Here is a 25,713-nt window from a genome sequence, read left to right on the forward strand (position 1 = left end):
GCGTTGCTCATGTGTTCTTGTGTAGTTATTCATTAATGATGGAACAGTATTCTAAAGTGTTACCATATTCCTCAATTGTAAGGTGGTTTATGAGGACACTGCCTATGTCCCCGTAATTCAAAAGGCTTAAAAAACATACTAAATGGTGTTTTTTTGAAAATCTAAAAATGCACAAAGTCTCCTGTGAGGGATAAGTTTAGGTGTAGGGTTGGTGTAGGGCAATAGCACACACAGTTTGTTCAGAATAAAAACCATTACGCCTATGGAGAGTCCCCATAAACCACAAAAACCAACGTGTGTGTGTGTGTGTGTGTGTGTGTCTCTCTGTGTGTGTGTGTGTGTGTGTGTGTGTGTGTGTGAGTGTGTGTGTGTGTGTGTGTGTGTGTGCACTTGGATGGGTTAAATGCAGAGCACAAACTCCGTGTATGGGACACCATACTTGGCCACACATCACATCCTTTCCTTACCTTTCCTTTATATATATATATTAAAATGATTTACTGAAGTCCAAGTTCTCCAAGGGGAATATCTACTACAGTCGGCTAGCATATGTAGTCATAATTTGGCACTAGCCTGTTGTGAAAAAAGAAAAGGCAACCCAATTTTCACAAGATAACACAAGTAGGCTATTTTATGAGGCTATTGTATCTGACAAAATTTGAAGCAGTTTTTACCAGATTGAACAAATGATATTGTATGAATTCAATACGAGAGTGTGTTAGTGTGTTAACCAGCACAGCTATGTCAAATGTAGTTCAGCACTCATTACACACACACACACACACACACACTAACACACGCAGCCAACAGTGCTGTATGTCACAAGGCTATTAGCTCCGACTAAAACATCTGTTTTAAGAAGACAAATGAAAGGACACAATGATTTGGAAGTAAAATATGTAAATATGAAATATTATATAAATTAACACTGTGGATTGCTTGTCTTATATGTTGAGTTAATCTACATGCAAGATAAAATCATTTTAAAGTAGAATAATTCTTTATTTATTTTAATCTTCATTTGTTTGTGATAAGCATGCAGGATATAGGTTATTAACACAAAATAAATCCCCTCACAGCTGCTGAAGACCTGTCCTGACTCCTAATCACCCTTATGGGGTTTATTTTGTACATTATTACTTACATAGAAAATTCCCTCCAGAAGTAGGACTTCCCTCTAGAGAGAAGAAGTGAAAATGAATGTCTGGTTCAGCTGCAGAAACTGGTGAATATTTTGGTTTGACATTGAGAGTGGAAACTGGCCTCTTCCTCTTTTCAAATCTTGCAGGTTAAAGTCTTGCAAGTGGAAGTAATTACTAATTTTCCGATGTTACCACACTTTCACATGTTAGCATGTATGTGTTTGTATAGGCATTCTCCGTTATTAACAATTATTAACTTTGAGTAATATATAAAGTACCCAAGGTCCAAAATGTACCCCGCCAGACAAATTGAGTAGATTTATTAGGGATAAAATTATACACAGTTTGGAGTCAATTTTTTATTTTTTTCCCAGCATAATGTAAACTGAATTTGGGTGAAGATCCCATGAACATTGCAAGAAGAGTTGGCAATACAACCATGTGTAAATTGGTATCATTATTCTGTGATTCGAGTTATCTAGGGACATTACACCAAAAAAGTCACTTCATCAGTGTTATATTTCGTTCCCCTAAACTCTCTCAGGTTTTGTCACAATACATTAAAAAAGACCCCATTTTATGTCAATATGGGTGATTGATGTACATTTGATATCACTGTACTTGTTATGCTGAGGAATCTGTAGAAACTTCAAGATATCTAAAGAGTCTCATGATTTCAGCAAATCTCAATACCCTGAAAAATCTAGAAAAACATTGAAGCCTAAGTATAACTTTGACCTATAGGTGGCATTAGACGGTTAAAGCTAGAGACCACACATTTGTCACCAGCAATCTCCCCATTACTGTGCAAAAACCTCTTTCCATGCAGTTCAAAGAGCTTCTAAGTAATATTCAGTACAGCACTTGTCACAATGCATTTCAAAACAGCTTTACAGAATCTCATGCATGCATATATTATGCCTTGAAACAGCTCCCAAAGCAGCCAAAGGTGACAGTGACAAAGCAAAAACAACACAAGATAAAACTCCACAAGATAGCGGAAGCAGACTCAGGATGAGCCCATCCTCCTCCAACATTACATTACTTGCACTTAAATATTATATAGTGTGTGTATTACAATAATGTTTTAATACAATAAATTAAACTGATTTTATTTGATTTCATTTGTCAATATGCTAATATGGAAAACACAGACTGTAAGATCGACAGCAGTAGCTAGTCTGGCTGGTATAAACTGTAGTTGGTAGGTGTATGTTAACTCATAATCTTTGAGATCCACTCTAAATGACTGGAATGACTCCAGCGATAGGACTCGCAGTAGTAAATGGTTTTTGGAGTCCAGACTGGAGTGATGCATGCGGTGGTCAGTGAAGACCCTCGCTGTCTGGCCAAAGTTGGCTGTGGTTTGCAGTCGTCCCTCAGCAGCACAGAAGGGGAGGCAGTGGGATGCGAGGCGAAGCCTGGAATACAGAATACGGTGACCTTGGGATGGGTGTCCAGAGGTGGAAACATGGAAAAAAACAAATAGAAGGTATTCTGATGTGGAAACATAAAAGAAAATTGCCAAGCAACACAGTACCAGTCAATAGTTAGGAATAATTATAATCGCTCTCTCTCTCTCTCTCTCTCTCTCTCTCTCTCTCTCTCTCTCTATATATATATAGGTAATATAAATATATAACCTATATAAGAAGACTCTTATGTTCACCAAGGCTGTTTTCTATGTGAATATATAATAAAATGTAATATATTTCAGCATCATTACTCCAGTCTTCAATGTCACATGATCCTTCAGAAATCATTCTAATATGCTGATTTGCTGCTCAAGAAACATTTCTGATTATTATCAGTGTTGAAAACATTTGTGCTGCTCAATATTTTTGAGGGGGAAAAACAAAGAAATGAATATGTTTCTTCAGCAAGGACACATGAAATTGATCAAAAGTACCTATAAAGACATTAATATTGTTACAAAAGCTCTATGTTTCAAATAAATGGTGTTCTTTTGGACTTTTTATTCATAAAGGATTCCAGGGAAAATGTGTCATGATGTCCACAAAAATATTAAGCAGCATAATCTGTTCTCAAAGGATCAAGTGACACTGAAGACTAGAATAATGACTCCTGAAGATTCAGCTTTGATCACAGTAATAAATTACATAATTTTAAATATATTATTTATTTTTTCTTTAATTGTTACAGTATTTCACAATATTACTGTTGTAGCTTTGGTGAGAATAAGATACCTCTTTCTATAACAAACAAACAAAAAAATCTTAATCACAACTTTTCACTGATTACCAAAGACAATTTAAAAAATTTTTTTATTTTGTAGCCATTATAATTTTAGTACTCTCATATGCAGAAAAAAAAGCTAAAATATGTAAAAATATGTAAAATATGTATCATGTTCATGGATGAGATAATGTTAGCGTATTTGTCCTTGGCAGATCTGATCTGATGTTGCTGTTTTAAAACAAGCGTCGGCTTGCTACTGCCAATACATACACAGAGCATGCAAGACATGCTGCTGCTGCATGAATAGGCATAGCTAAATCCCATAGCAGATCTAGACAGGTGGAGCTGGGGAGGGGGAGGATTTCAGAGGAACTCTGATAGCAGACCGCAGGACCAGCTTACAGTGAACACTTGAGCCAGACTATATAAATGTTGAGCGATCAAGCTCATTGGCTGCAGAATCAGCAGAGGCCAATCAGCTTGCGCCGTGTTGTAAATGACGTGATTGCTAGTAGATTGAATGTCTATTGCAATAGCCTGCACCATGTGATTCCTGACTGAACTGGAAATGTGTACTCGACAGGTTAAAGCTAGCATTAGCTTAATCTGATACTAGCATGTGTAAAATTCTGACATCAAATGGTCCTTTGTGTAATAAATATTAATTGTGCATGTAATTTACCTATCAAGGAATTGAATTAAAGGTCCTGTAACTCAGCTTTAGTTGTGGAGAGAGCATTTTGGAGGTGATTAGCATAAGACATCAACTCGCACTTTAATTAAATATCTGTCCCAGAATGCTCTGAGGATCAGACGGGCTCTGTGGCCCTAATCAGATTATGAGACCCATCAGAGAAAGTAGACGTTTTTAATTGCGGCTGTCTGAAGGAGTCTGAGCAATAAAGGCAAAGCAAACCCATGAAGAACAGTGGCAGGATTCAACAGGCTATCATGAGCTACTGCCGCTTGTGCTGTGCTTGATGAGAGAATATGTTTCAGAAAATACACACTACCATTTAAAGATATAAATACTTTTATTCAGCAAGGATGCATTAAATTGATTTTAATTTCCTATTCATCAAAGAGTGCTGAAAGAAAAAAAAAATCATCATGGTTTCCCCAAAAAATGTGAAGCAGCACAACTGTTTTCAACATTAATAATTAGAAATGTGTCTTGAGCAGCAAATCAGCATATTAGAATGATTTCTGAAGGATCGTGTGAGTAAGACTGGAGTAATGATGCTGAAAATACAGCTTTGATCACAGGAATAAATTACAGTTTAACATATGAAGAGTTCATTTGCAAAAACAGACTCAAAAATCATGTTTTTTTGTTTGTGTTTTATCCTGAATTCCAATTAATATCTATCAAACTGCAGTTGCGTTGTTTCGATTAAATAATGATAACTAAAAACAAATTCAGCTAACTAACACAATAAAAAAATATGATTTATGAAAATTAAAAAACGGAATTATCTGTTTTTGCAAATAAACTCTTCATATATTCAAACAGAAAAAAGTTATTTTAAATTATAATAACTGTTTTTGACTACTGTAAATCACATAAATGCAGCCTTGGTGAGCAGAAGATAGTTCAAAAATATTGTTTAAATAACACTGTGTATCACAAACATACTTCAGTAAAATTGATTTTAGCAAGTTGAGAATTTAAAGTTTTGAATATGAATAATATTAATAAATGATTTCATATGAACATTTGAATCAACAGTTTAATTTCTTGTGCTTTCAAGTTATGCATTTATATAGATCAACAGGACACAATAAAAAATAAAAATAAGTACAAATACTGTAATTTAAATTCCTTTTAAGATAAGAAAATTGAGACCTTATCTTTGTGTTAAGGCCCATGACCTGATATGAGTGATTTTACATGAAGAACTCTGTGTGTGTGTGTGTGTGTGCGTGTGTGTGTGTGTGTGTGTGTGTGTGCGTATTCAAGTGGCTGTACTAGATTTTCCATCATACTTTAATAATCAAGTATTGTCCTCTACTTTAGATAAACTTGGATCTTGAAAAAAAAAATACAGTGATTGTTAATAGCTTATGTGAAGGTAAGACAACTAATATCAGCTTTAAAATATTTAGCAGTTCCATTTTTCTGATTATCTTCAGACTAAAATCAGAGTAAAAATAAAAGTACAATCAGTAAGTCCCATCAAGTCAGATTCACAGTGATTCACTGATTCACTCTGCATACAGGATATACATTGAATCAAACATTAAAGCTGTGCAGTGCAAATTTTTCAAAACAAGCGTTTAACACTTCATTGGGTTGGACACGCTATGATATACCTTTCTCCATCAGTTTCTTGGAAATGACATTTACAAAACAAAATGGACTTAACACTTTATAAAAGATGATAGATTTGTGGAAAGATTGCTAAAAATCACATAATAAATAACACTGCTCCTCCTTCATTTGTTCTCATATCACTCCAGACAATGACCTATGTCTCAGAGTTATGAAGCTGTTAAAAAAAACAAAAAACAAGTGCAACATATTTAACGTCCACCAAGGATTCACGGACAGGGGAATTTTGGTTCTTTTGAAATTGTTACTATTGCTATATTGCATATTGTCACATTATTAAGAGCACAGCATTTAGTCACATAAACAGACTACAGTATTTTATAGAATGATGACAAAATGAAAACTTATATTCATCATACAGTACGTTTTATCAGTCATACAATAACAGGTTGATGATTTTTAGTAAGACTTTTTGAAATGTGGCTTCAACAGTATGTGCATGTGCAAGGTAGCAAAATTGGCCTATCCATAAAACAAGAGCTGAGGAAATCATTCATAAATGGTCACATTTTGCTTGACTGACTTACAAATGATCAGACATATGATTTAACAATAAAAACTGAAGTTGATTTAGATGATCATACAAAAATGTCAACCATTGTACAAAAAAATTGACAATTGATTATAGTGAAATATTCCATAATATGTAAGTTCCATATATCCATATATTTATGTGTTGATTATCAAAGTGTGTAATTCTTGTTCCACTGAAAGCACAAGACGCCGTTGCATCATATCACTCTGAAAAATGATGGTTCCAAAATGGATTCCTTCACCCCACCGCATCAGATATGAAGCCCAGTTAGGAGAGCATGTTGTCCTCCTTTTCTGAATCTGGAGAATCTGGTCTTGACATGTCAAACAGGTGTGAAGATCCTGAGGTCTTTCTGTCTTTGAGAAGCTCGAGCATCTCGGCAAGCTGGCCTTCAAGCGCGCTCATTCTGCTGCTGAGGGAGAGGATGTCTCCTCGCAGCTCCTGCTTCAGATCCATAAAGCAAGCCTGGAGATTCTGCTCTGGAATGGGGCAAAAGGCTCGCTTGCCCTCGGCCTGCAAGGGGCTCCGATCCTGAGGGGTTCGAGTGCTCCCTTCGCTTTTGGTGATGCCGCTGTCCCACGAGTCCCACTTAGTCCTGTCTGGAAGCATCTCCATGGACTCGGCTTTGGACACAGAACACCAGGAGAGCTCAGACTTGGCTGTGGCATCTTTAAACCGCCCCCAGCCTTTGTTTTTGGGAGGTTCTGCTGACTTGTTTCTTGTACAGTTTCCATTAGGAGTGCAGAGTTTGGCTTGACATGGCTTTCTAGACGTTGAGGAGGAGGACACAGAGGTTATGGGTGTGGCTGGACTTTCAGTGACTGTGACGACGCTGGTGGTTGCAGTGATCTCGTGTACCACGGTCTCCGTTCTGCCTCTCTCCACATCCGGTTCTCCTTGACTTGCTTGCTCTGCCGCCAGACGGGCCTCTTTCTGCTGACGGAACCGCTGGAAGAGACGCCGCACCGGGTGATCTGGAGGAAGATTCAGAGGCGCTTCGTTCTTCCGTCGCAGCATCTCCTCTTCCTCCTGTTTGACGTCACTTATTTTACGGAAGATGATCTGTGTGATTCAAACAGGAGAGTATAATTAATCATGAGGAAGAACTCAGTTTTAAAAGAATTGATTTAGTCTCATTGAATGACCATAATGCACAAGATGCATTTAAATGTGCTGAATGCAACATGAATGAGATTTGAGAGCTTGCACAGAGGACAGAGAAGATTTTAAGCAAATGACTTTTGGCCTGATTTTGGACTGCTCCTCAGATAGACCTACACTATTAGAAAACCTGACATAGAGCTGGAATTGAAAAAATATATATATAGACAAACACACACACACACACACATATATACAGTGCCGTGAAAAGATTTTTGCCCCCTTCCTGTTTTTTGCATATTTGTTACACTTAAAAGATTCAAACTAATTTTAATATTACCCAAAGATAATGCAAGTAAATACAAAATGCTGTTTTTAAATGATGATATCAATTATTAAGGGAAAAAAGCTGTCCAAACCTGCCTGGCACTACGTGAAAATGTAATTGCCCCCTAAATTTAATAACTGGTTGTACCACCCTTTGCAGCAACAACTACAATCAAGCGTTTGTGATAACTGGCAATGAGTCTTTCACATCGCTGTGGAGGAATTTTGGGCCAGTTTTAATTATGGCAAGACAGCCCCAGACCATCACACTACCACCACCATGTTCGACTGTTGGTATGATGTTCTTTTTATGAAATATTGTGTTGGTTTTACGCCAGATGTAATCGGACACACACCTTCCAAAAAGTTAAACTTTTGTCTCATCAGTCCACAGAATATTTGCCCAAAAGTCTTGGGGATAATCAAGATATTTTTTTTAGCAAATGTGAGACGAACCTTTGTGTTCTTTTTGATCAGCAGTGGCTTTTGCCTTGGAACTCTCCCATGGATGCCGTTTTTGCCCACTCCCTTTCTTACTGTTGAATCATGAACGCAGACCTGAATTGAGGCAAGTGAAGCCTGCAGTTCTTTAGATGTTGTTCTGGGTTCTTTTCTGACCTCCTGGATGATTCGTCGTTGCGCTCTTGGAGTAATTTTGGTAGGCTGGCAAACTCTTGGGAAGGTTCAACACTGTTACAAGTTTTCTCCATTTGTGGATAATGGCTCTGACTGTGGTTCGCTGGAGTCCCAAAGCCTTAGGAATGGCTTTATAACCCTTTCCAGACTGATACGTCAAACTATTTTGTTTCTCATTTGTTCTTGAATTTCTTTAGATCGTGGCATGATGTGTTGCTCTTTAAGCATGCTTCACTTTGTCAGACAGGTTCTATTTAAGTGATTTCTTGATTCAACAGGTCTGGCAGTAATCTGGCCTGGGTTTGGCTAGTGAAATTTAACTCAGTTTCTAAAATAATGTGGTTAATCACAGTTCTTTCATGATTTAACAGGAGGGGTCAATTATTTTTTCACATAGGGCCAGGTAGGTTTTAACAGCTTTTTTCCCCTTAATACATGAAATCATAATTTAAAAACTGCATTTTGTATTTACTTGCATTATCTTTGTGTAATATTAAAAATTGTTTGATGATCTGAATCTTTTAAGTGTGACAAATATGCAATAAATAAATAAATTATTAAATAATAAAAAAGAAAGGGAAAAAACTTTTCATGGCACTGTATATAGTAATTGTATATTATTTATAAATACAAAAAATAAGTGTAGATAAATAGTTTGGGCAGTTGTACCATATGCCATTTTACAACCTAAACCAGACTTTCCTTGTCAAATTATCTGTTATTTAAAGGTCCACTTTCTTTGACATAATTTCCTGTTTCAAGTTTTTTTCATGTTGGTTGCACCACATGACTTTGATTTTGTAGGCAAAAAGTTTTTTTTTTTTTTTATTATTATTTTAAACAAGCAGTAAAGCTGTTGCAGTGTTATTTTTTCAAGTATCTTATTTTTTTAATGAGGATCTTTTCTTTATTATGATATCAGAATGGTTGTATTGCCATGAATTTTTTACTTTATGTCCCCCATAAATATCATAATGAATTTTAATACAGAAATTAAAATCATGCTCATTACAGAAAATGCATTTTTAATGAATAAACTAATGGTTGGGATGACATAAATGAGCAACACATCATTGACCCAGAAATTTTCAGAGCCACTGGTCACTGTGCACTTCACTACATCTGTCTGAGCTCTTGAGCCTTGAGCATCTCGAACGATGAGAAGCGAGTCACATGGTTCATTTTGAAGTGTTGCTAGAGGGGTTAGTCACTGCTATCTTTAGCTTCATGATGCATAAAATCAGGCGTTTTACAAGCAAGTGTGTACCGATTTTTGAAAGAGCAAATCCAACTTATACAATAAGCTAATAAGCTTCTGTACAAAAAAGGTTAACATGACCCATGTGTTTGTCAGTTGCCAAAAGACCCCCTTGAGGTATGTGACTCGCATGCTGCCATTTTTGCTCTTGGTAACTCATTTCCAAATACATCACATCACAGCCAATCATATGAGCTATGAGACTACAGAAACACATAGGGTTCCAAACACAAACCCTATCTAAAGCTGCAATATGAAAGGTAAAAGACAGGTCTAACAGGTTTAACTTATTTTTGTGCAGTTCCTTGCACAATACTATGTTATGACCTTAAAACACTTTTACATGATTTGTAAACTAATACATTTTAACCTTTGTCTCACATAATCAGCTCCATATGTATAGCTTTTCTTATTTAGTAAACTTGCTCGTTAGCGCACCTGGTAAAGCTCTGTGAAGCAATCAGGAATGAATCTGTGAAACATGAGCCACGATAAAAGAGCTCTAAGACTTGTAGAAGCTAATGGTTGCTTAAGCAAATGCATTTTTATCTCATATTTCCTTTTGTTAATGCTATCAGGTTTGAAGTAGGGTTTAGTACAGATGCTGCATTATTTTCAAACCATTGAACCTTTTAGCGCTACTCATTAGGAATTTATTTTCTGGACTACTGCATTACGTACAACAACCAGCATAATAAAGCATTTCCAGATCCATGTTCATCTGTTTTGGATAAAATTGAATAGGCTTTTAGTACCACTTACTGCACATTTCACTTCAAATTGCTTTTGTGTAATTTTTTGAAAAAGCATTGTAACATAATTTTGCCGAAATGGTCCTACAGGCACTTTTTTGAGCATGAGTTGAAAAAGAAAACAGTCACTGGTAAAAACATCTATAAACATAAATAAATATCTGTGATTTACATGTTGCTTGCAATGTCAATATGCACAAATGGCCTGTTGACCTCATCATGTTTTTTTGGTTGAATCTCGCAAAGCTCAAGGTCACCCATCGACCCCCACCACCAGCACCAGGTGCTAACTGGTCAATGTTAGGTGCTAACTGGTCAATGATAACCAGGCAATCCTTAACCGTTTGGGTATTACTGTGTTTGTTTAAACAAGAATATTGTCACAGGATCAACAAAAGATGCTGATCCAGAAATATGTCTTACTTGGAAAAACCTCAGTCAGTTTCTTCAAACACATCACATTGCTCTACATCCAAGACAAATTTATCTGGGTCTACATTGTGCCTTCAGCTTCTAGACATGGTGGTAATTGTCCAAGTCAATGTGCAAATGGGAGAAGACTGTAATATCCTGCAGATATTTTATGCTGTGTTCTTACAAAATGGTGGACAACAGCTTTTCATACCCTGGGGGAAATTATTATTATTATTTTTTTTACTTAATTATGAATGAACCTGGAGGCTGAATGAAAGCAGGATCCCTGTTTTCCTTCTTTATGTTGGCTAGTGCTTCATGCATTTACTTCGATTATTGCTACAGTGTAAGTAATTCCAGTTTTTTTCCACATAAATGTGATGCGATAAGATTCATGAGATGTCCCGGTATGCCGATTGTTTACAGTTAATACTGATTCTTAATAATTTTCTCATCCTCTTATTGTTCAAGGAGTCACCGACTCCCTGAAAAGAAAACACTCCTGTCTCTAGTGAAATCTTTCACAATTGAGAGAGAAGACTATTAATTTCATTTGTCTTATTTAGATTAGATTGATCACTGAAGGTGCTGGACACTGAATGGTACTGCATTTAAATGTAATACAGATGAAAATTAAGCACAGGGCGTTTAGAACTGACAAACATTTTTTTCTGCAAACCTAATTACAAGTAATATGTTAATGGACGCGGAAGCTGTCCTAATGTGTTAATGATGTTGCTTCATTAATTCATTCCTGTCTGCAGACTGACTCAGCGAGACTTTGTTCACTTGCCAGGTCACATGAATCTGCTTCCTGATGAAGCCACTTAAATGCATTGTTAGGTTAGAGAGGTTCATAGTTTATTGCTCGAATCTGAAAACTGACTGAACACAACAACCACATATTTTTTTAATGTCAAATCTTGATCAGCCATCTGTAAAGAATTACTGGAGTTTGAGATAACATGCTACTTACTCATCTGTCTGATAGTGTTGCATGTCCAAGACAAACGTGTTTCACTAGAGCTGTCAAAAGCACATTTTACATATGAAGAGTTCATTTGCAAAAACCGATAAATGCCACTTAAAAAAATAAGCTGATTGCCACGCATTATTCTCCACATATAGTGCGATCTTATCCCTAAACACGTTTTGTCAAAAAAGCCGGCATTGTCCACTTTCAAGACATCGTGAGTTCACGTTTTACTGCAGAAGTCGACAAGCTCCCTTGTTGTATTTGAACAGAAGCCGATAAATCCATTCTAGCGAATCAGCGTGCTGTATTCAGGTCAGGTGACAAGGCTACTTTCACTTTGAAAAGACATGCTAGCTGAGAGAAGTTTCGTCAAAGTTGACTAAAAGCGATCGAGGATGGATAATTTCGATAATCTCTGTGTATTGCATGTAATCACATCCATACAGTCTATGATCACAACAACAACAACGTTTGTCAGACATCTACATTGTCATTTGAACAGATTACAAAGATTAAACAAGTGTTAAAACATGAAATGTGGAGTTACCTGCTTTTGCTATAAAACAAACTTTTAATATGTAAAAAAAACATACTTTCAATTAACTTTAATTTTGTAAATTACCTGTATTTGTTTAAGATATTAATACTTAATCAAAACAACCCAACTGCAGCTTGATTGATATTACTTGGAATGCGCAATAAAAAAACGTGATTTCTGAAAAAAATAAAAGTTAGTTAAAAAAAACAAGTTATCGGTTTTTGCAAATGAACTCTTCATATGTTTATCGATGCAGTCAATAACCTACTGGTTTCAATGAAAAAAACTTTCAAAGTTGGCATGAAATAGAAGTTGCAATTGTCTTTTCTTCCTTATTTTGTGAGTGAAACAGCTTCTCGAAAAAGAAAAAATGTAGGCCGGGAATTGATTGGATTGTTGGGTCGTTGCCATTTTCTATTGCTGCGATCTCATGTGAGTGAATGGATGTCCCTTCCTTTTGCAAGAGGGAGAAGTTATTTTGATTAAAGATAATGAGGGCACATCTATTAAAAAAAAAAAAAAAAAAAAAAAAAAAAAAAAATATATATATATATATATATATATATACACACGCACATACATATATGTGCATGGATGCATCATTTATAATGAACACTGCAATGTTCCATAGAAAATAATAAGAATAGTTAGTTTTGACTTTAAGGTGACTTTAACATTAGCCAATAAGTGCATCATTTTTTTTTTTACCAAAAATATATTTTTCAAAAATATATTTAAAATTAAGATGACTAAAATGTGTCAATGTCTCTTTTTTAGAATTTGTAGAAAATAGAGTTTTGTTTTTAGTTTTTTGCATATTTTTGTATTTTGAAAACAGTCGTGTGGATTTGGAACAACATGAATGTGAGTAAATGATGGCAGAATGTTCTATTTTGGCTGAACTGTTTCTTTAAGACATTACCAGAAGGTTTAACAGTAATGATTTTAGAGTCTTTAAAGAGACGCAGTAAGATAATTGCACTTTCAACACAAACTCCCATGAGTATGGAAATGTATCCGGCTGTTACAGTATTTCATTAAAGCGCTCTAGCACACTTCCATCTTCATTTACTCGCCCCAGTGAAGGTGACCAGTGACAGTTTACTGCTCATGATGATCAATAGAGTCACAGGACTTAAAATTGTCTTCCATTGTTCATTATTAGCATAGAGGTGACAGGAAACAGTTCATTATTAGCATAGAGGTGACAGGAAACAGCTGGATGTCTCAAAGATGGACCATTCAAAAATTGACTGTGCAACCCTCAACTGACATAACAATTTAATATTTCAGAGCGACATACTATCCCAAAGAATTGGTTATTGGATATTTTTTATTACCTATTATCTGCATGCTGTGTCATGAGGTCGTATGACCACAATGCAGTGCAGTACATATAAGTTATCATGAAATAATGCCTACTGTTTTATTTACTGATTATTTTTAAACAGTAGGTAGCAAACAGTATATACTGCACTGCAGTAATCTAGTCTTCCATTATGAACAAACCTCAACAAATCAAACTGATCATTTGTGAGATTGAAATCATTTGTGCAATTAATTAAAGTCTCATTAGAGTCATTTGTTTGTGAATCAGACTACACTGATTATGCTAAATGTTTTGCGTGCAGCAATTAAAGACAATGTTATAGATAAATGAACACTCAATAATGTGTTAGGAAATCTGTCTATTTGATCTTTATGTGATGAAGGTGAAGTAATTTGTTGGACATATATTTATTAAGTGTCATTTTTTATAAAATTACATGCTCGAGATAGTTTCCAAACTTGCCCATCAGTCGAATCTATTCACAAGGTGAACATGCTTCTGTAATATAATATTTCACAAGCAGCCACTCACCTGAAACTGGTTCAACAACCTCATTAAGCACTTTTTGTGGGCAAACAAGAGACTAGATACTTTCCCCAGGGTTGGATGTGACCTAAATTAATGGTATGAAGCCTTTTGAGAGCCATGTATCACAAAGAAAACAAGACACTGTTGTTACATGTGCACAGGGCCAGGTTTGCCTGCACATGTTTTAGCTGTGTGGTGTGATTGTCATATACAGACAGACACAGTTATAGCACAAGCCCGGCCACAGATCAATGATAAGAGAGACACAGACAGGAACAGAAAACAGAGGAGAATATAAATAAAGGATGAGTCTGTGGGAGATTGAATTAAAATACCAGTGAAGATCATGAAAAGCCTGATCCGCTTGAACAAATGCTTGACAGAAATGTCTCAGTAAGATAAGCAGCTGTTAGTGAGCGGGTGCTGTGACCAATACCAGCGTCCAGTGCTCAGATATCTGTTGTGTGCCGCCCTCGTCCAGGGGACACTGAAGGATACAGATCTGTCCATTCCAGAACACAATCAAAACCACCGATCTGTGACCGAGAGCTTTAAGAGCACCATTAAGTCACTGTCCGTAAGCACTGGTGTTCAAGGTTATAGTTATATATATAGTGTGATTTTACATCTATCTATCTATCTATCTATCTATCTATCTATCTATCTATCTATCTATCTATCTATCTATCTATCTATCTATCTATCTATCTATCTATCTATCTATCTATCTATCTATCTATCTATCTATCTATCTATCTGTCTGTCTGCCAATCTGTCTGTCTGTCAATCTGTCTGTCTATCTATCTATCTATCTATCTATCTATCTATCTATCTATCTATCTATCTATCTATCTATCTATCTATCTATCTATCTATCTATCTATCTGTCTATCTGTCTGTCTATCAGTCTGTCTATCAGTCTGTCTGTCTGTCTGTCTATCTATCTGTCTGTCTGTCTGTCTGTCTGTCTGTCTGTCTGTCTATCTGTCTGTCTGTCTGTCTGTCTGTCTGTCTGTCTGTCTGTCTATCTATCTATCTATCAGTCTGTCTGTCTGTCTGTCTTTCGGTCTGTCTTTCTGTCTGTCTGTCTGTCTATCTATCTGTCTGTCTGTCTGTCTGTCTGTCTGTCTGTCTGTCTATCTATCTATCAGTCTGTCTGTCTGTCTGTCTGTCTTAAATCATATTTCTTTACAGCATTCATCACAGAAAACAGACAGCGAGAGACGATGAGGGTGGGACTGAAGGAGGGGACTGATGATGAAGATACGCCTGTATCGGGTTTCTATTTTCTGTTCTTCTAAGGTCAGTTTGACTTTGTTCTCCATTAATTCAGCTCTTGACTCTATGGCCATTTTCTGACCGTTACAAAACTAAACGGCCAGCTTTGATCACGGCTATCTAATCTTTGCCTCTGTCTCTCTCTTCATCCTGCACTCACACAGACAGCAGAGCAACGCTTAAGATTTGAGCATTAGTTCAATAATCTGGCTCTGATTAGGCTATACCTGGATAATACAGCCAGATACACCGAGCCGCTTACGCTACAATCTCACCTGAGCGAATAAGGCCATTACTCTGATGATAGCCATGCAATCACTCAAACACGCACACACACAGCACACACGAGATGATTGCTTTAGCCCTCAAACTGTTTCACATGCTGAAGCAAGACTTTAGGTTTCATAAATCACACCTATAATGTCAAACTAGACCAAAGAGAGCAACCAGTCATTCTTTATTCTTTTATGTCATTGGCTCACCTCTGATTTATCAACTGATCAATAAAATACAATCAGTTTCAATTAGGAATGACCTTGAGCAAACCTCAAAAAATAACACCTGCAATTATGATTGACCAGTATATATGAATATCATTTTTTTATTTAAATATATTTTTTTAAATATCAGCATTTTAATAATGCTGAAATTAGAATTAGAATGATTATTGAAACGTTATAGTTATAGTAATCATCCTTGTTGTGAACAGGCCTAGATAGATCATATTCTATATTGAATTTTCTCACTTTATTTATTTACGTGTCCAAACATTTACTGTAACATATGCAATCTTACATATGAAACCAAGATGTATTTATTTATTTATTATTTAAGTTTAATTGTTAATGATTTAATATGCTTTTTTATTTCTTTGTTTTTAAATACTATAGGTTTAATTTATTTTAATTTAATTTTGTATTTATTTATAGTTAGCACTTTTAATTTAAATGTATTTGTAAATATTTAATTACTTTGTTTTTAATCTAATATTGTATTTTATATTTTATAATTTTTTTTAAATGATTTATTTATTTTAGTTTAAGTTAACCATAATAACCATGCCAAAAAATGAAGGTTGACACAGTTATTTTATATATTTTTTTAGAACTATCCCTTTAAAAGTAACACATGTGAAGAGATGAAAAGGAAAGCACGGTAAGAACAGCAGTGCATTCAGTATTCAGACGTGTTCACTGTTCCTACAGCTGCCACATGAGTAATGGAGTGCTATAGGGATTGTGTCTGCCAGTGTTACGGTTGTGGTTGTAGGATAAAAGCGCACGACGAGGAGTGGAAGAAAAGGAGGTGTTTAATAATCATCAACACACTTTACCATTGACAAACTTAAGATCTGACAAAGACAGAAGGAGAACTGAGGACTTATAAAGAACAGGGAACAAAGGAGCAAACAAGATAATTAATACAACACAGGTGATGAGAATGATAAACTAACAAGGAACTTATGAGGAAAACCGGAACAAAACCAAATAAGGGCAAAACGGAAACTAAGCAGAAACCAAACCGTGACAGCCAGAGGGTATAGACCTTCCAGCTCAGTTGGCTTCATAATCACTTCACTGTAAAAAGTGCTTACACAGAGAAACAAGATGTGAATTTAAACGAAGCTGCAGCCCGGCTTCAGCCCCACCTCCACACAGACGAGACAAAAGCAGAGGAAACTGAACAGTGTTCACCCACACCAGCTTAAACATTAATGAAAAGCTGTCAAAATCATTCTCGGAAGAGCAGCAGTAAATGAAGGAAGGTCAAACATTTGACAGCCAACAGGAAAACAATACCGATGACACACAAAGCTGCAGGAATTTGATCATTCAAGTGCATTAAAACAAGGAGGTTAGATCATTTTTACAGTTTAGTCTTGACTAAACCAGCTATAGTTCAAACATGTACAGCCCTTTACGGAAAATTACCGTTTTTTATGAAAATGCATTTCAACACGTCTCCAAAATCACATGTGCAATTGAGGAAGAACAAACTTTCTTTGACTGTTAAAAAAATATGTTTAATATAGCATTAATGAATTCTGTACGTGCTACATCCAACATGTTGGGTTTGTCATGTGACCAACGGTGTCATTTACTTAAAGGTCCTGATTGACATAACAGATTTGACTAGTATTATGGTCAACCAAGGCTCATTGGTAATATGTGCTTGTGCAACATTTCTGCAATACCAATATTGCGTACCTTATTGCACGTATCGTGGCAGTTTCAAAGTGAAATGTCTAGTGAGTGGTGTTAAAATGCGCATTTAAAATGTGACCAAGCCACGCTTTTATTATGTTGGTACAGGCACATATCGCTGAGTTTTTATTATGTCGCTTCAAGTCCAGGGAGTGTGGCTAAAAGTTTAATGTGCTATCATGCTGGAAAATAACACTAACCAGTAGTGTCAATGTGATATAAACCCACATTCAGCTGATGCAACCGTGCTATTATTACTTCCTTATATGCAGGTTTGAGCTGTTTTGTCAAACCATAGTTTCACAGGATTTGAACCGGAGCTCTTCATCTTACAAGTGCAATGCCGTATCACGTGAGCTACTGAGCAAACCTACCGAGTTAGAAAACCCATACATATGAAGCGGCATATGTGACACTAACATTCAAAAGTATCAGTTTTCAAATCTTGCAGCATATAAGAATTGTGTGAAAATTAGGCTCTCTCTTTTCTCAAAATTCTGGCCCTGTAAGTGTGAAAAAGAATGAAAGTTGTTGGCATTTTACTGCCTCTAATGTTCATTTCAACTGCAGCGATTCATATGTATAGGTATGATCTGCAGGAATGTAAGTAGAGGCATGTATTTCCAATAAGCCTGGGTAGGATCTTGGTGCTGGTGGGTGAATGGTATCTTAAAGACTGGAAGACGTTGCTTGTGTGAACAGTCATACATTATGGTGCATTTACTAGAAATGTCAATCTGTAAATTTGTATAAATCAAAATAATTACCAAGTTTCATGTGTGAAAGCAGCTAGTGACTCCAGTGACTGGAGTGTAATAGAGTACCATGGTCAGTCTCAAGATATAGAGACCACTACTAATGAATTAATCAGTGTGTTATATGTGACCATGATCCACAAAACCAGTCATAAGGGTCAATTTTTCAAAACTGAGATGTACATCGTTTTACTGAATAAATATGCTTTCCATTGATGTATGGTTTGTTAGGATAGGACAATATTTGGCTGAGATACAACTATTTGAAAATCTGGAATCTGAGGGTGCAAAAAAATCTAAATATTGAGAAAATCTCCTTTAAAGTTGTTCAAATGAAGTTCTTAGCAATGCATATTACTAATAAAAAATTAAGTTTTGATATATTTACAGTAGGATGTTCACAAAATATCTTCATGGAATATGATCTTGACTTAATATCCTAATGATTTTTGGCATAAAAGTTAAATGTATAATGTTGATCCATACAATGTATTGTTGGCTATTGCTACAAATATACCTGAGCTACTCATGACTGCTTTTGTGCTCCAGGGTCACGTATAATGGTGACATCCAAAATGTGCAGAAATGGGGTTGGGATACATGAGATTATTTGTCAAACTCATTTGTAACTTTAGGGTTTAAGCTATTTTTAAAGTGTCTAGGTACCCACCCTTTTCCTCAGGTTGTAGGTGAGCACCAGGTTTCGTGAGAAGTGTCCGGCGAAGGCTGTGTAGAACTCCAGAACCTTCTGCAAGGCGTCCCGTTTGATGACGTGAAGATCGCAGTAGGTCAGCGCACGGACGTTTGCACAGGCCTGAGCTAAATTCATCTCTTTCCAGAACACATCCCCGAACACATCTCCCTTTCCTGAGAGAGAAAAATGAGAAGGGGACATTGAAGAATGAATTCCATTAGGCTTTCTAATACCTTCAGGGAAATGTCCCGGATTCGTGCATAGGTGGGCATTTTCATGGATCACAGGAAACTCAATATGCACTCCAGAATGAAACTGCTCAGGTTGAGAATGTCATTTCAGAGGAGCATTAAATAAGCTCATGCATACTGTAATTTGACTCAGAAGAGGGCAAAAGTGTAACACAAATAGCTTTGACATTATGTAACACGGTAAAAGTGCGGAGACAATTACCAATGGGAAATCGCATGAGACATGCAACGGGTTCAAGTTGGGTTCAAATTTGCAGTTTTGACAAACAGAAAGCTACTTGGTTTGAAAGCAACTTCTTTGGGATCTGTACTTCATACATCACTAAACTATTGACAATAGACTATGGACCTTTTTAGATAAAGACATTTAGCAGAAATGCCGCTAATGTAACACCGTAACTACAACCGGTGCAACATTGTGTAACATTAGACCAAAAATTAAATTCTGTCATCATATACTCAGTCTCATGTCATTCCAAAGCCGTATGTTTTTATTTTATTTTTATTTTGCTTAAATATATTTTGGGAAGTCATTTAAATCTTAATGTTTTTTTTTTTTTGTCCATACAGTGGAAGTCAGTGGGCTCCAATGTTATGTGAATGCTCTCCTTCAAAATATATTCTTGTGTGTTTTGCTGAAGAAAGACATGAAAAAAGTTTTGGATCAATATCAGGTTGGATAAATGATAACAGAATTGTAATTTTGGGGGTGAACTGTCCCTTTAACAACGAACCAATCAGCTGTGAGCTTTATGCTACTCTTTAGAAATGGTAAAATGAGTGAATTTGATTGCTTAGTCTATTTTAAACAGGAATACATGGGTATAAAAAACAGTATGGGATATTTTAAAGATAGTACACCTTATATACAATGTAGAGCTCCATATACTGTAGTGCATGTAGTTAGAAAGAAGATAATTTAAACTAAAAGAGCTGGCCAGGCACAAGATAAATCCCAAACCGACAGATTCATTGATTATAATGAAAGAAATCTGGTTCTGTTATGTTGTATTGTGCATTTCCACCTATTCAACACTGTCAAATGGTCTGTGTGATGATATGACACACAGTATTGACACATATTAATGAACATAGATATCAAGGGTTTTCATCTGCTTTAATATCTAATTACAATGATGTCACACATCTATATGCTTTATGGGATGGTGTGTTGAATCACAAAGCAGTTTAGCCAATTTAGCTGAAATGTACAACAAAAGAGATGTGTATATTTGTGGCTCAAATATCATTAAAATGTACAAAGATGACTCTTTGACAAGGCTTCAACTGCGCTTTTGCACAAAATTCACATTCCTTCATTCTTTTAAAGAACAATTCACACTCGGCTTCATGCTAGAGCAGATCTCCTCCCCGCGGATGACTCTGCTCTGTTTCTAGCTCTGCAATGACAGATTTACACCTCCAGTAAAACGGCACACTCTGCTAGAGACCTGCCGCCCCACATGGGCTGCCGTGCAAATATTTATCTCAGCATAATACTTGACCCCCACTGGACAGCAGATCTGTATCTGCCATGTCTGTCGAGATTTATACATCATCTGAAAGCTGAATAAATAACCTGTTTGTTAGGATAGGACAATATTTGTCTGAGATACAACTATTTTAAAATCTGGAATCTGAGGGGGCAAAAAAATCTAAATATTGAGAAAATCACCTTTAAAGTTGTTCAAATGAAGTTCTTAGCAGTGCATATTAAGTTTTGATATATTTATGGTAGTAGTAGAAATTTACAAAATATCTTCATGGAACATGATCTTCACTTAATATCCTAATGATGTTTGGCATAAAAGAAAAAAATATAATTTTGACCTATGTATTTTTGGCTATCGCTACAAATATATACCCCAGTGACTTAAGACTGCTTTTGTGGTCCAGGGTCACATATACATGCACACATACAGAAATGTAAGGCAGGTGCTATATAATGAAAATTTGACCAATAACTTATTATTATTGAGTGAATTTTTATGGTTTTTTGGATGTAATTACCATGTAATTACCATGTTATTACATTTACCTATATTTTATTGATTAAATACTTATTTTTCAAATCTTTTTCAAAATTTAAACTCTTCGGCCATATTGAGCTGTAGTTAATTTGTCAGTTACATATTTTGTCTGTTTATAATGTCCTTGCACATGGATATTAATTTGTTGTGTATTTTGATATTGCTAAACCATTTCCAAAGTTTAATCACCATACTAAACCTATGCATTTTTTTTCTTTTTTCTGTATCACTACTGAGACTAAACTGACCAGAATGCAGTAGGAAGGTTAAACATGGTCCTAACCCAAAGTATTAGCCTGCATGGATTGAATGCTTCCCCAAATAATGTTGCACTGAGATCAGATGTCTTCCCCCAAATCAGTGTCTTGTTGCACTGAGGTGTGCTATTACTTAACACACTGGAAAAATTGTTTTTCTCATAGCCAGGAGCTACTGTATTATCACTTCTGCTAGTAAAGACTACCAGCCATCCAAAATGGCCTGGTAACTGTGAAGTAACATGCTAACAACTATTCAGACCACCTTTGCAACTGCACAGTAATAAAAACTACTCCATATAACAGAGCAACCACTAAATAACTTTAGCAGTAGCATTTGCACACAAAAAAAAAACACACCGCAGCAAGAGTATATTGTCTGTAACGGTAGTGATGGTAATTCCAAGTAAGACAAGCTCATTATTGAATCCAGCAATCCTTTCAGACTAAACTTATCACAGGCACAATCAGACTAGACATGAGCTAAATTGAAACTCATGAAGCAGTACCCAAGAGACACCTTCACCTGAAAGCAGTACACAGAGATAGTGAGCCTAGTTTAGCCATCTAAGAGAGCAGCCCTGACTCAAGAAACACTATGAAATAATACACTAAGCCAATATCAACAGTACGAGAAACAAGGTTCATTCATTTAAAAAGATTCGATTTTAAGATTTTATTTTAAAAGTTCACATATTACATCACAGAATTTGGAAATCCAGAAAAATCACACTTACATTTATTTCCTTAGAAATTAAAAAGGAAATGCTCATCTTATTTTATAAGGACTTCACACATATCTAGATTTTGAGATATGATAAAAAAATTTAAAAAAAGATTCTCATCCAGGAGAATCTTGGAACTGAATGATTTTCATGACATTCTTCTTTGTTCTTCTGTCAACATGGATAAAACACTGTGCTAAAATACTCTGACAGCAGCATTATTCACATATAATGTCATAATTATATGTTCTATTATCAGGATTTCATCTGAGACTGTTTAAGCAGAACCCATCACGCCTAGTTTTTTCCCGATTACCCTCATTTTGTTCTGCACATTCACACCTTTACCAGCAATCGACATCTTATTCGGTGTGTGCATGTCTTGTGCACACACAATGGAAAAAAATGTAATTTATAATCTCATGAAAAACACTCTTTTCTTGCATTGTCTAGGTTTTAGAATGAGCTTGTTGATAGCTGTCATCGTATCGTATTGTTGTGCATGACTGAACTGACTGAATCAGCTGGACCAGTTCTTGATTTACTCAGTCAATACTTTCATCAAAATCAAAATGAGCCAAGAATTGCAATATCATCAGAGCTTGAATGTGCAACTGATGGACCGAAAAGTTACCAGTGCCAAATTTTTAATGGATTATTATATTATTAGGCAAAATAAAGGATCTGTGCATGAAACCATGCAGAGTAAATGCAGCATAAAAGAATCATTTTGTTGCCAAAATCTTTAAAAAAAGCATTCAAGCCAGAACCATTATCATTAAAGAATAGTTCAAAACCTATTATAAGGTAAACCAAGGCCGGCAAAACAGCAGAATTTAAATATACTGCATTATCAAATGTTCTGAAGAAATTTGCCGTTTTATTTAAGAGTGGGTAAAAATATATGAAAAAAATGACCAGCAGAAACCGATTGACTGACAAAATATTTATAATAATTCTATTCTCATGATGGGCTCTAGTCAAGTAGTAGACCTCAGAGCACTGGTAGAAATACACTCACCCAAAATAGCAACAACTTCATCGTCCTGGATGACCTCCAAAGACCCTGACACCACGAAGCAGAGACTGTCCACGCTTTCGCCCGCATGGTAGATGAGGTCTCCCGGGGCGCTGTGGATGGTCTGAAACTCCATGGCAAGCGCTCTCAAACAGCCATCGCTGGCCAGACGGAAAGCTGGGTGCTCTTTGAACACCTTCCTGTTGAGATGAACGCAGATGTCCGCTCGCATGTCTTTGGGGCAAATTTGCAACACCTGCAGTAGAATTTTAACAGTGAAAACAATAAATTTTTTCTTCATGGTGATCTAAAGCTTATTAGCATCGTGTTAAAACAAAAACTGGAGGTTCTCTGAACCTTTCAAGAATAATTTATGAGATTTTCAGAAGCTGTTGAAAGCCTTACGTAACACAGATAGACTGTGATCTTAAACATTAGAGGGACATTATTCACCAATGCTACGGATGTTATTGCAAAGACAGAACAAATGACCTTTGCAATGAATGAAGAGAATAAGCTCCCTGGATAAAGATCTTCAGTCTGCGAGACTCAGAGTGCACTCTGTGCCAAATACCTTATCTGTGTCAATTCCTCTGGACATGGACCACGTAGAGACGATATAGTCCATGACCCTCTCGCTGAGGCCCGTGGGAACCTGGTAGAGCTTCAGGAAGTCTCTCACACTGTTTAACATCTCGTGGTAGCGGTTGGTGTTGGCGTACATTTGCTGGAAGATGGTGGTTACGTTACCAAAGATGGTGGCATAAAGGAGAGCTGAAAGAACGAAAGACACTGAGTTTACATCTGTGACTCAAAACCTATTGAGCAGAAGAATTACACTTTTGCATACTTTTAAAAAAAGCCCTTCTTATGAATATATTGTACTTCATAAGAATATACTTAAGTGTAAATTTATGAAAAAATTGAATGTAAATTGCACTTAAATGAAAATGTATTTGTCAGAGAATCACAGTCACCTGCACCTTCATTAGCCAGATCCCAATCACCTGAGTACTGATTCCCCGCACCTGTCACCGGCTAATGAACAGCACTATATCCACTCACCACAAGCACTCCTTCCTCGTCCGGTCTACCGTTCACTACCCGAACCTAGCCTGACTACTAACCTTGTGTTACCTACCTGCAGACCTCCAGATTCCCCCTGTTCCAAGTCTCCACCGCTCCTAGTCTCCACCGCTCCTGTTCTCCACCGCTCCTGGCTCTTCCTGGTCCTGTTCCTCCCCGCGGCAGTGCGCACCGCCGACTTCCCTTCCTGGATCCTGTTCCCGCTCCTCCACTCAGCATTCACCCGTGCACCTTTCACAATAAACCCGGTATTGACCTTACTCCTCCGTGTCTCCTAGCCTGTTCGTGACAGAAGACCGGACCAACTACAGCACCGCGTGTCATGGAGTCCCGGCCACCCTCGGCCGTCGACACGCTGGAGGAGTTGGTCAATACTCTCCGGGCTTCCCTTCTTCCGCCACCTGTCCCACCACCTGCCTCTGAGAGTCCCGTGGCCATTCCATCCAAGTACGCGGGTGATGCGGCGGGGTGTGGCGGCTTCCTGCTCCAAGTGTCCTTGTACATCGCGGCACAACCCCGTAAGTTCACCACCGAGAGATCGAAGGTGGCTTTTCTTACCTCCCTCCTGTCCGGCAAGGCGTTGCTATGGGCGCAGGCTATCTGGGACGCGCAGAGCACCATCATCAACTCCTACGAAGCGTTCACCAGCCACTTCAAGGAGGTCTTCGGAGTCGCCGCGGGACGCATCTCTGTGCAGGATCGTCTTCTTCGCCTGCGCCAAGGAGAGGCGTCCGTGGATGACTACACCTTGGAGTTTCGCACTCTAGCGGCCACAAGCGGCTGGAACGAAGCAGCTTTACTGAGTGCCTACCGCCTCGGCTTGAATCCCCGCCTGCGCGCCCAGATGGTCATCTACGATGACAGCGTAGGACTAGAAACCTTCATGCAACGCGCTTCTCGCATCTCTCAACGCCTCACTGCCTGCCTCGAGGATGAGTCCGCCCCCCCGTCAGCTTCACCCGCTGCAAGCTCCCCAGTACCAGAACCCATGCTCGTAGACACCGCCCGCCTCTCCCGCATGGAACGTGCGCGCCGCCTCGCGGCCAACCTATGCCTCTACTGCGCGAAACAAGGACACTTCATCCGGGAATGCCCCGTCCGACCTCCACGCCCCGCGGTGAGTACCCTTCAACTTGAGCCAGATATTTCTTCATTATCACTGATGCCAGTGCAACTCCTCACCCCAGACTCCTCTCTTACAGTCTCCGCCCTGGTCGACTCGGGCTCCTCGGGGAACTTCATTTCCCAAGCCCTACTAACCCACCTCAATCTCCCCCGGAGGCGGCAACCCCAGGAGCTCCGAGTCGAGACCATCCAGGGAAAACCGCTGGGGCGTGGTAGAGTGAG

The 25,713-nt window shown here is 37.4% G+C and overlaps 1 protein-coding gene across 1 annotated transcript in view; it reads right to left on the minus strand.

The window, feature by feature from the left end:
- Positions 1–4,359: 4,359 nt before the first annotated feature.
- LOC306875541 (voltage-gated delayed rectifier potassium channel KCNH1-like) overlaps positions 4,360–25,713 on the minus strand; it is a 53,140-nt gene continuing 31,786 nt past the window's right edge. The window contains exons 8-11 of the mRNA XM_079426190.1: positions 23,855–24,054; positions 23,284–23,536; positions 18,976–19,172; positions 4,360–7,270 (exon numbers count right to left, since the gene is read on the minus strand). Coding sequence (XP_079282316.1) covers positions 6,476–7,270; positions 18,976–19,172; positions 23,284–23,536; positions 23,855–24,054 — 1,445 coding nt within the window. The 3' untranslated portion in view covers positions 4,360–6,475. The remainder of the gene's footprint in view (positions 7,271–18,975; positions 19,173–23,283; positions 23,537–23,854; positions 24,055–25,713) is intronic.

Source organism: Barbus barbus (genome assembly GCF_936440315.1).
Source record: "Barbus barbus genome assembly, chromosome: 9".
NCBI lineage: Eukaryota > Metazoa > Chordata > Actinopteri > Cypriniformes > Cyprinidae > Barbus > Barbus barbus.